This window comes from Aspergillus ochraceoroseus (genome assembly GCF_002846915.1).
Source record: "Aspergillus ochraceoroseus IBT 24754 chromosome Unknown P175scaffold_5, whole genome shotgun sequence".
In the NCBI taxonomy this organism is placed as follows: Eukaryota; Fungi; Ascomycota; class Eurotiomycetes; order Eurotiales; family Aspergillaceae; genus Aspergillus; species Aspergillus ochraceoroseus.
In genome coordinates this window covers 1,523,223-1,536,658 of record NW_024468480.1, presented here as the reverse complement: position 1 = coordinate 1,536,658, position 13,436 = coordinate 1,523,223, and the positions used below count along the sequence as shown (strand labels likewise).

General features: G+C 20.4%; 1 protein-coding gene across 1 annotated transcript; it reads left to right on the top strand.

Annotated features, from left to right (window-relative positions):
* Positions 1–5,607: 5,607 nt before the first annotated feature.
* Positions 5,608–6,310, top strand: P175DRAFT_0502329 (uncharacterized protein; the record flags this gene model as incomplete). The annotated part of the gene is made up of 3 exons (XM_040897355.1): positions 5,608–5,748; positions 5,979–6,145; positions 6,197–6,310. Coding segments are annotated over 2 exons (184 nt in total), but the record flags the coding sequence as incomplete, so codon positions are not given.
* Between the last annotated feature and the right edge of the window lie 7,126 nt (positions 6,311–13,436).

The window sequence follows — 13,436 nt, the reverse complement described above, 5'->3', positions numbered from 1 at the left end:
TTTAATTAAACTTTAAAATATATTACTTTATAATCTTATCTTATTTTAAGATTATTAAAAATATACTAATTACTTTTAATTATTAGAAAATTATTATTATTAATACTAGTTATAAATATCTTATTCTTATTTAATATCTAGCTCCTATTATTCTAGTTTTATAATATTAAAAAATCTCTTTAATATTATTATATTTAATTATCTAGTTATATTTTTTATACTTAGAAAAGATTTAGATATTATAGATTTATTTTATATTTATTATATATTATATTTTTTTAAGAGAGAATAATATAAGTATAAAAAATATTTCTACTATAGAAATAAAATATATTATATAAAGAATTATTTTTTATTTAATTAATATTTTATATAAATTTAAGAGTAAGTAAATATACTAGCCTACTATTTTAATTTAATTCTTATTATAGTATTACCTATTTCCTATATTATAATTTAGAATAACTACTTTACTATCCTAGAGAAATCTAACTAATTATACTTACTAGATATCCTATCTAATCTAGAAAATAAAGTCTACCTAGCTATAATTATTATCTAGTACTAGAATATATATAGAAATCCCTATTACTAGATATATTATTTTACTTATTTTATATTATTATTAAATTAACTAACTTTCTTAATCCCTATTATATATATACTAACCTAATAATATAATAAGTATAATTATATTAAAAAAATCTAAAAATACTAACTTATATTATAATTAATTCTAGAATTAAAAAAATTAGCTTTATAAATTATTAATAGATAAAAATATATAAATTAAAAATTATTATATTTTTTTATTTAATATTCTTATTTAACTTCTATAGTAAGAAAGTAAAAAAAGATATAGTAACTTATTATATAAAGGTTAATCTATTATTAAATAATTATTATAATTAAAAATCTATCTTCTATATTACTTATCTCTCTTATTACTTAATTATTCTAGGACTAGCCTAATTTACTATATATAATTTAAAAATATATTTCTCTAACTAAATAATTATATTTAATAATTAATATTATTATAAATATTATAATATACTTTTTAAGCTTATAAGGATAAGAATCTTAATAAATATTTTTTAAAAAGATTAATTTAAGTAACTAAATTAATTAGAAAAATTACTAGAATTAAAATCTTTTATAATTATTAAAATATATTAAATATCTCTAAAAATATTAGCTATATATACCTACTATCTAGTATAGAAATTATATTAAACCTTATTAGATAAAGTTAATAAAAAATTAAAGTATAAAAATACTAGTTCTAAATTACTACTTATATTTTTTCTAGAACTATAAGAATTCTAAAATATATTTAATTTTTAAAAAATAAAGAAGCTACTATTATATTAATTATATAATTATAATATTAGGATTTAAGAAAAAAAATAGCTCTTATTTAATAAATTATATCTAATATTATAAATATAATTAATTATTTTAAAGAAATAATTAAAAGAGAATCTAAAAAAAAATTTATATATTTTAATTTATTTCTAACTATCTTTCTAATCTTATTTATTAATAAATTTAGAGATAGCCTTTACTTATATATAGATTATTAAGGACTAAATATTATATTAATTAAGGATTATTACTTATTACTCCTAATTAAAAAAATTCTAAATAATTTATAAGGAATATAATACTTCTTTAAAATTAATTTAATAATTATCTTTCATAATATCTATATTAAGAAAGGGTTAGAGTACTTAATTACTTTTTAAACTTATTTTAGACTATATAAGTCTCTAATTATACTATTTAGTCTAACTAGTATTCTAGCTATTTTTTAATATTTTATAAATAATATCTTATAATAATATATAAATATATTTTACTAGCCTTAAATCCTCGCTACGCTCGGCGGCTTGTAGGTTGGCAAACTAAAGCTAAAATAGAAGATAGTATAGTCTGAATTATAGCATGAAAGTTGGAATTAAAATAGGTATTAAAGCAGGTATTGAAGCAAGTATTAAAGTAGGTTAGCAGGCATTCAAGTAGGTATTAAAGCAGGTATTAGCAGGCATTCAAGTAACCATTAAAGCAGGTATTCAAGTAGGCATTCAAGTAGGCATTCAAGTAGGTATTAAAGCAAGTATTAAAGCAAGTATTAGCAGGCATTAAAGCAGGCATTCAAGTAGGTATTAGCATAGTAATAGCTTATAAAAGTAGATAATATAGGAATCTCTATAGCTAACAGGTTAACTAACATCCCCAGGTTCTACAGCACGGAAAAGATGGCCCTGCGGGCCATAGTTCTTCCGAAGCGCGCGTAGAACTCAGCATGGTGTACAGGTCATACCACAGGTAAAAGGGAGACTTTTATATATTATTTAATAATATATTTTTCAATAATATTCTAATTTATAGCTATACAAAAAAATATATATTAAATATTTAAAATAAATATTATAAATTTTATAAAATAATAATCTATATATAAAGATATTTAAGTATAAATTTTATTAGCTAGAAATTAAGTTTTTAAATATTATTATTAAAAGAGAAGATACTTATATAAATTTTAAGAAAATTAAGATTATAATAAATTAAAAATTACTTAAAATAATTACTAATATTAAGAATTTTATAAAATTTACTAGATTTTATTAATACTTTATTAAAGAATTCTTATAGATTCTCGTGCTTATTACTATTTTAAAAAAGAAAAAAATCTTATTCTTATAGATTTTAATTTACTAGACTACTTTTAAAATATTAAAAATAGAATTTATTAAGAAACTAATATTAAGATTTTTTAATTAAGATTAATTAATTATTTTAAAAATTAATATCTTAAACTTTATATTTACTAGAATATTATTGTAATATAATAATAATAAAATCCTATATCTAATAAGATTTTATTTAAAAAAAATAACTTTAATTAAGTATAATTATAAGATATATAATAAGGAATTACTAGTAATTATTTATTATTTAGAAAAATAAATCCTAGAATTAGAAAAATATTAGTATTTAATTAAGATTATAATTAATTATAGAAATCTAAAATATTTTATAATAATTAAGATATTAAATTAAAGATAAATCTAATAATTTAAATTTATATTTTACTTTAATTTTATAATTAATTATTATTTAAATAAATATAAAATAAAATTAGATAATGGGGACTGTTAACGCCACACCCTGTATCGATCCAACCACACCCCTTCCTGATCCTGCCACACCCCCTGACCTGATAATGCCACACCTATTTATCACGTGATCTTTTTTCTTACTATATATGGTTTAGTTATAAGAGTATGTAATTTAGGTAATATACTATATTATTAGACTAAAAGGTTACTATGATCAGACCTGATAGGTAGATGGCTGTGGTTTGAATCCAGCTGGTATTATTATATGTGTGACAATAATAATTAAGTCCTAGGGTTGGATAGTCCCACTAGACCTAGATAGGTGCTAGGGTTGGGTAGAGAGTCCTACTAGGCTAAATAGGTGCTAGGGCTGGGTTAAGTCCCGCTAGACCTGAATAGGTGCTAGGGCTAGGTTGAATCCTGCTAGACCTAAATAGGTGCTAGGGCTGGGTTGAATCCTGCTAGACCTAAATAGGTGCTAGGGCTGGGTTGAATCCTGCTAGACCTAAATAGGTACTAGGGCTGGGTTGAATCCCGCTAGACCTAGTTACGCTACCAGATTTGAACCATGCCTACCTGCTTACAGCCCTTAGTTTAGCCTAGCTAGCTTAGGACTGGGGGTCCCTACTAAATATATGCTAGTTAGCTTGCGGTCAAGCCTTATCTTAAGGAAGGAGATAGTTGTTATGGCGTGTACTAGGTATACTGGTGCCAAGGTAAATAATTGCTAGGTATATAAGGTAGGATTCGGGCAGATTAGACTATTAGGTCTAATTATAGTGATTTTTTAGTCTAATAGTTTAGATATATTACCTGAATCACATGCTTTTATAGCATGCTATAATAAGTATACCTAGGCATACTATAACATGCATGCTATAATAGAATATAAATATCTAATTCTACATGTAATATTTTCATCATGTGATAAATGGGTGTGGCATTATCAGGTTAGGGGGTGTGGCAGGATCAGGAAGGGGTGTGGTTGGATCAATACAGGGTGTGGCGTTAACAAAACCCTAGATAATTTAATTAAGAGATTATAAGATTTTTTTAAAGAAAGAAATAAATACTTATTATATTAAAGTTAAATAATATTAAAAAAAGAAAATTTAATAAATTTTTTATTTAAATATTTAAAAAAGTTATAGAGCTAGTAAATATTATAATTAATCTAGCTTTAAGCTATTATTAGAAAGAAATTAGTATATTTTTAATTACTTAAGTTTAGAGAAGAAAAGATTATCTAGCTTTCTAAATAATTAAAAAAGTACTTAAATAAAGATTATAAATAAGACCTAGTCCCTAATAATATTTTAGAAAATCTAGAAAAAGACTATAATTATTATCTATTAATTATATTATTTAAATATATTTACTATTCTAGACTCCTATTTTATTATAATTAATTATATATCTCTAATATAAAAGAATTAAAAATAAAATTAATATATAAATATTATAAAAGTATAGTTATTAATTATTAAAATAAATTAAAAATTTATAAATTATTATTAAAATTATATTACTAGTTTAGAATATTATAATTTATAGAATAATAAGTTTATAATTACTATATTTATAAGTAATTTATATCTTATTAAAATAAATATTAAGATATTCTTTATTTCTTACTTATACTTAAAAATTTTTAAAAAAATATATTTATTAATTTTATTATATATTTATTTTAAAGTCTAAACTTTAATATTATTATAATAATAATAAATTAGTTAATAAAGTTTTAATATTATATTTCCTATAATAATATTTATAATATTAAGAAAGCTACTTACTTATTTTAAGATTATATTTAAAAATTTTATAGATTTCTTAAGTTTATTATATTTAATTAAAGATTCTAGTTTATATTAATATTCTAGATATATTTAAATTATATTTTAAAAATAAGATTATTTTTATTTATTATTTATTATTTTAAGATTAATAGATAAATTAAATATATAAATATTATTTTAGAATAATATTTAAGAATTTATATTAATTACTTATAAAATAATTAGGTTAAATAACTATTTATAATAAAATTTATTATTAATAATACTAGTTTTAAGATTACTAGATATTTTTTATTCTTTACTTTATATAATTTTAATTCTTATATAAGATTTAAGCCTATTTTATTTAATTATTACTTATAAATTTATAATATTTACTAGTTTACTTTAATTATAAAGTAAATATAAAAATATTACTATATTATTATAATTATTACTTAAGCCTACTATAAATACTATACTAACTAAAAATATTATCTTACTAGATATTATATTAAAAACTAATTAATTTAATTAAATATTAAAAATATTATAATCCTATATCTCTAAAAAAAATTAGACTAGAAAAATCTAGGCCCCTTCCTTATTAAGAGAATTATTAATCTCTATACTTATAAATTAGACCTATTTAAGAGTATAAAAATATATCTAGTTAAATAATATATGAAAGTCTCCCTTTTACCCATGGTATGACCCGTACACCGTGCTGAGTTCTACACGCGCTTCGGAAGAACTATGGCCTGCAGGGCCATCTTTTCCGTGTTGTAGAACCTGGGGATGTTGGTTAACCTGTTAGTTATAGAGATTCCTATATTATCTACTTTTATAAGCTATTACTATACTAATACCTACTTGAATGCCTGCTTCAATGCCTGCTTTAATGCCTGCTTTAATGCCTGCTAATACTTACTTTAATACTTGCTTTAATACTTGCTTTAATACCTACTTGAATACCTACTTGAATGCCTACTTGAATGTCTACTTGCTTTTCCGTGCTATAGAACCTGGAGATGTTGGTTAACCTGTTAGCTATGGAGATTCCTATATCTACTTTTATAAGCTATTATCATGCTAATACTTACTTGAATACCTACTTGAATGCCTACTTGAATGCCTACTTGAATGCCTACTTGAATGCCTACTTGAATGACTACTTGAATGACTACTTGAATGACTACTTGAATGCCTACTTGAATGCCTACTTGAATGCCTACTTGAATGCCTACTTAAACACCTACTTGAACGCCTACTTGAATACCTACTTGAACGCCTACTTTAATACCTACTTGAATGCCTACTTAAATGCCTACTTGAATGCCTACTTGAATGCCTACTTGAATGCCTACTTGAATGCCTACTTGAATGCCTACTTGAATGCCTGCTAATACCTGCTTCAATACCTGCTTTATTGCCTGCTAATACCTCCTTTAATATCTACTTTAATGCCTATTTTAATTCTAACTTCCATACTTACATTAATATAGTAGCTATTATACTATAATTAAGACTATACTATTAGTTTGCCATATGCCCCAACAAGCCGCCGAGCGTAGCGAGGATTTAAGGCTAGTATTTTATATTAAATTATTATATTTAACTACTAAAGATCTACTATCTAGATAAGAGGAAATTAAACTCCTGTATATTAAAATTAATAGTATTTGTCATGGTGTGAAGCCATAGTACCCATCCAGTTAGATTCTGCCCTGACTGTCCACCTCTATCCCTGTATTTAAGCCATATTACTCCTGATCCTGTTATAGCTCTTTAAGCTATATCCTATTTATTACCTGATACCTACTATTCTACTATTCTATCTGGTTAGCTCCTAATTAATAAATATCTAAATCTAATTCTATATCCTAACATTACATAACTTCTCTCTACTAGAAATTAATTATTACTATTATACCTATCTTACTACTTATACTATTTAAAGATATAGAAACCCTCCTATATAATATTTTTAATAAATTAAGATAGTATATTACTAAAATATACTAGTTCTTTACTATTATTATAGAAGAACTTTATAAATTATTTATTCTATATTCTACTATTACTAATCTATATATTACTAATACTAGCCTCCTTAATTATATTTAATAGAAGGATACTATAATTAAGTACTAGAAGATACAAGCTAAAAAAGTCTAATAGAAGTTATTTAAAGTACTTACTTAAAATAGCATGCCTTCTAATTTATTATTTCTTTCTAGAAGAGATACTAATATTACTATTTTTTTTATTATTATTATTACTTTTACTATATTTATTCTTACTATTTAATTCTCTAAATAACTTCCTAACCCTAATAAATTTAATAGCTAATAAAATAATTTAAAATATTTTATTTCTTAAATTTATTAAAAAATAATTATAAATCTTAATTATTTTCTAATCTTAAATAATAAAATAGCTTATATAATTAATTATTTTAAAGGAACTTTATATACTTAAATCTTACTATATATTTAAAATAGAATTTATAAATTAAGTAATTATATTAAGATTTTAGAAATTTTAGAGAAAATTTTTAAAGATCTGTCACGGCGCGAAGCCGTAGTACCTATCTAGTTAGATTCTGCCTTGACTGTCCACCCTTATCCCTGTATTTAAGCCATGTTGTTCTTGATCCTATTATAGCTCTTCAAGCTATATCCTGTCTATTACTTAATACCTACTATTCTGCTATTTTATCTGGTTAGCTTCTAGTTAATAAATATCTGAATCTAACTCTGCCCCCTGATATTATATAGCTCCTCTTTACTAGGAGTTAATTATTACTATCATGCCTATCTTACTACCTATACTATCTAAAGGTATAGAAACCCTCCTATATAATGCCTTTAATAAATTAAAATAATATATTACTAAGATATACTAGTTCTTTATTATTATTATAAAAGAATTTTATAAATTATTTATTTTATATTCTATTATTACTAACCTTCTTAATTATATTTAATAGAAAGATAGTATAATTAAGTACTAGAAGATATAAGTTAAAGAAATTTAATAAGAATTATTTAAAATACTTACTTAGAATAGTATATTTTTTTAATTATTATTTCTTTTTAAAAGAGATATTAATATTATTACTCTTTTTATTATTATTACTACTCTTACTATACTTATTTCTATTATCTAAACCTCTAAATAACTTCCTAATCCTGATAAGTTTAATAGTTAATAAAGTAACTTAAGATACTTTATTTTTTAAATTTACTAAAAAATAATTATAAATCTTAATTATTTCCTAATCCTAAATAGTAGAATAACTTATATAACTAGTTATTTTAAAGAAATTCTATATATCTAAATCTTATTATATATTTAAGATAGAATTTATAAATTAAATAATTATATTAAGATTTTAGAAATCCTAGAGAAAGCTTTTAGAGACTTAAATCTAGAAATTAATATTTATACTAATTTATTCTATTTTTAATAAATCTATTATAAGTTTAATATCTTTTTTACTAAATTTTAATACCTTATATTAAAAGGGAATATAAATAAAGATATCTTATTTATAATTCTAGAATAAACTATTAATTAAGAATTTTAAGAAATATTAATATACTTTAAGATCTTATTATAATATTATAACTTTACTAATTACCTATAAAATTTAGAAAATTATTATTACTATTATATAAATACTACCCTACCTCTATTTATAAAGAATTCCTAGCCTTCTTAACTTATCTTAAAGCTAACTCCTACTACCTAAATTCCTATAATCCCTATTAATCCTATTATTACTACTACTCCCACTAAAGACCTAATAGACTTATCTATTACCTATTACCTTAATTATTAAACTTAATACCTATATTACTACTATAATAATACTAACTATCTAGTAGGTAGCTGCCCACACCCTAATTAAAAACTAACTAGCTATACCTCTATATCTACTACTAAACTAGACCTATACCTCCTATTAACTAGAACCTTGCCTATTAAATACTCTATATCTCCTAAATTAGAAAATAAAGTATCCCTAACCTAAATTATAATTAGGGATACCCCTAGCACTCCCTCTACTTATTAAAGGCTGCAATAGCTAGAATAATAATAGAGAAAGAAAGTTACTAATCTAAACTAATAATCCTACTTATTAATCTAGAAACTTCTAATAAGACTTTACTAATCTTTATAATAATTAATTTTAGAGCTAAGAATAAATATTTTATAGATTATAATTAGACTATAAATAATTAACTAAAGATATTATTATTAAGAAACCCTATTTTACTAAAGGGATTTAATAATATTCTAGTAAAGTCTAGTTATATTACTTATTTTATTTATTTAATCTAAAGAATTTATAACTATATTAAAAAAAATATTACTTTTTTTATAATTTAACTTATATATTTTCTTATTATTTTTAGCTTACTTTAGTTAAAAATCTATAATTTTTAAATTAGATTTACTAATTATACTATTTTATTTAAAAATTTTTATTATAAAAAATACTATAATATATTTCTAAAGTTTATAAAAATTTTAGTATTATATAATATATTATTAAAAGCTTTTTCCTAATATCTTAACTCCTACCCTAAATCTCTAAAGAATTAAGATATTACTAGAGTCTTAATTACTACTTATACTATATATATCTATTATAGATACTAGATATTTACTACTACTATTACTAATATTAAAACTACTCTAAACCCTATTATTATTACTAAATTTAAGTTATAAGAGTAACTATCCCTTAAGTTTACTAAATTCTATAATATATTCTTACTAAAGGAGGCCAAGTACTTACTACCTTACTAATCTAATAATTATAAGATTAAATTATTACCTAGAAAAATCTTATTTTTTAGGAGCCTATATAATATATCTTAAGATAAATTAAAAATTCTAAAAAAATAGATTAAAAAAAATTTAAGAAAAGATTTTATTTATTCTAGTTTTTTTCCTATTATATTTCCTATTCTATTTATAAAAAAACCTAAAGAAGGCCTATAATTTTATATAAATTATTAAGCCCTAAATATAATTACTATAAAAGATTATTATTTATTATTACTAATAAAAGAGATATTAAATAATTTAAAAGAGATAAGATATTTCTTAAAAATTAATATTATTTCTACTTTTAATAATCTATAAATTAAGAAAGGATAAGAATACCTTATTATTTTTTAAACTTAATTAAATCTATTTAAATCCTTAATAATATTATTTAGACTTACTAGAGCCCTAGTATTATTCTAGAGATTTATTAATAAAGCTTTATATAATTATTTAAATATTTTCTATATTATATATCTAGATAATATTCTAATTTATAGCTAAACTTATACTAAATATATTTATTATATTTAATAAATATTAGAATACTTATAAGTAGTAAGATTTTATACTAAATTTAGTAAATATAAATTCTTTATATATAAGATAAAGTTTCTAAAACTAATTATAAGTAAAGATAGCTTCTAAATAAATCTTAATAAAATAAAAATAATTACTAAGTAAGAAATACTAACTTATTTAACTAATATTTAAGCCTTTATTAATTTTAGAAACTTTTACTACTAATTTATTTATAATTTTTTAAAAATTATTAGACTATTAGTTAACTTAATTAAAAAAAATATTAACTTTAATTAAATACTTACTTACTAAAAAATATTTAAATAATTAAAAATTACTTTTATAAATATCCTAATATTAAAATCTTTTAACTAGTTAAAAAATATAATTCTAGAAATTAATATCTCTAATTATATATTTACTAGAGTACTATTATAATATAATAATAAAAATATATTATATTTTATTATATTTTTCTCTAAAAAATATTCTATAATAAAATATAATTATAAGATTTATAATAAAAAATTATTAATTATTATTTATTACTTTAAAGAATAGTACTCTAAATTAAAAAAGATTTTATTACTTATAAAGATTATTATAGATTACTAGAACTTAAAATATTTTATATTAATTAAGCTATTAAATTATTAATAAGCCTACTAGTCTAAATTTTTATTAAAATTTAATTTTTAAATATATTACTACCCTAGAAAATTAAGTACTAAGCCTAATATATTAATTAGAAAATTAAAGGACTTACTTAAAAAAGAAAATAAATAATTCCTTTACTAAAGTTAGATTATCCTAAAATCTAAAAACCTATTATCTAAGACTATTACTAATCTAAGACTAAATATTAATAGCTAATATTAAGTATACTTTATTAAATAACCTACTATTAATAAATTAATCTTCCTACTACTAATATTATAATTATTATTTAATAAAGCTTATTTATAAGATAAGAAGCTCTAGTCTATTCTAAATATTTTAAAGAATAGTCTACTAAGATACCCTAATATTATACTAGCTAATTATAGATATACTAGTCTATACTTAAGATATTAAGACTAACTTTATATACTTAATTATAATAAGATAAAAGCTAAAATACTAAGATTCTATTATAAAAATCCTATTACTAGATATTCTAAAAGAATTAAAATATATAAACTAATATTATATAAATACTTCTAGCCTAGAATTTATAAGTATATTAATTAATAAGTCTAGAATTATTACCTCTACTACTAAATTACTTTTTTCTAAGAAATAAAGTAAGAAGTATTAAGACTTTTACTAATTCCTAAATATACTTAATAAGATATAAATATAGATTTTATTATATATTTATTATTAAATAATAGCTATAATATTATTCTAGTTATAATTAATTATCTAATAAAGATAAAGTACTTCCTTTCCTATATTAGGATAATTAATATTAAAGGGGTAACTAATCTATATTTTAAATATATTTAGAAACTCTATAGTATTCTTAAAATAATTATATTAGATTATAGAGTCTAATTTATTACTACCTTTTAAAAATACTTAATATTCTACTTAAAGATCTATAATTTATTATTTACTATTTATTACCCTAAGACTAATAATTAAATTAAATATACTAATATTATCCTAGAATAATACTTATAAATATATATATTATATCTATAAGATAATTAGTCTAAATAATTATTAATAATTAAATTTATTATTAACTCTATTTACTCTAAGTCTATAAGAGTATTACTATTTATAGTTAATTATAGATTTTATCTAATATTAAGATTTAAATTAAGCTACTTTATTATCTACCTTATTAAGAAAGATACTAAGAAGTTTACTAATATTATATATAAAATTTATAAATTTATTTATACTAAAATCTTGTTTACTTAAGTTTATTATAAAGTATAAGCTAATTACTAAAGGTAACCTATATATTATTATATTATAGGGCAAGAAATTTAGTTAAATATCTATAATATCTAAATACTCTACCTATAGAAGAAATTAGACTAGAAGAACTTTAAGCTATACTATATTAAGAGAATTATTAGCCTGCATATTTATAAACTTAAATTATTTAAAAATATAAGAATTTATTCTATATTTAATATATTTTTACTTTACTTTATTACTAATAATTCTCTATCTAGTTAATACTCTAATCTACTACTGCCTATTAAAGTAGAAAGATTAGAAGAATAAGAAATTAAGAAAGTTCTTAATTTCTAATAAGTTTATTAAGGCTATGGTAAACCTAAGCTATAATATACTATTAAATAGATTAGGTATAATAAGCTAACTAAAGAGCCTGCTAAGTATCTAGAGAATGCCTGCTAACTAGTAAATAATTACTATCTCTATTATCTTAAGAAACCCTGGCTAATTCCTTCCTAGTCTTAATAGAGCTTGACCCTAAGGGGGGGGATACTATCATGGCGCGAAGCTATAGTACTTATCTAGTTAGATTCTGCCTTGACTATCTGCCCTTATCCCTATATTTAAGCTATATTGTCCTTGATCCTGTTATAGCTCTTCAAGCTATGTCCTGTCTATTACCTGATACCTACTGTTCTGCTGTTCTGTCTGGTTAGCTCCTAGTCAATGAATATCTGAATCCGACTCTGCCCCCTGACAAGATCTAAATTTAAAAATTAATATTTATACTAACTTATTTTACCTCTAATAAATCTATTATAAGTTTAGTATTTTTTTTTTAAATTTTAATACTTTATATTAGAAAAAAATATAAATAAAGATATCTTACTTATAATTTTAGAATAAGTTATTAATTAAGAATTTTAAGAATTATTAATATATTTTAAGGCCTTATTATAAAATTATTATATCTTTATTAATTATTTATAAAATCTAAAAAACTACTATTATTATTATATAAGTACTACTTTATTCTTATTTATAAAGAATTCCTAGCCTCTCTAATCTATTTTAAAGCTAATTCCTACTATCTAAATTTCTATAGGCTCTATTAATCCTATTATTATTATTACTCCTACTAAAGATTTAATAGACTTATTTATTATTTATTACCTTAATTATTAAATCTAATACCTATATTACTACTATAGTAGTACTAATTACCTAGTAAGTAGCTACTTATATCTTAATTAAAAACTAACTAGCTATA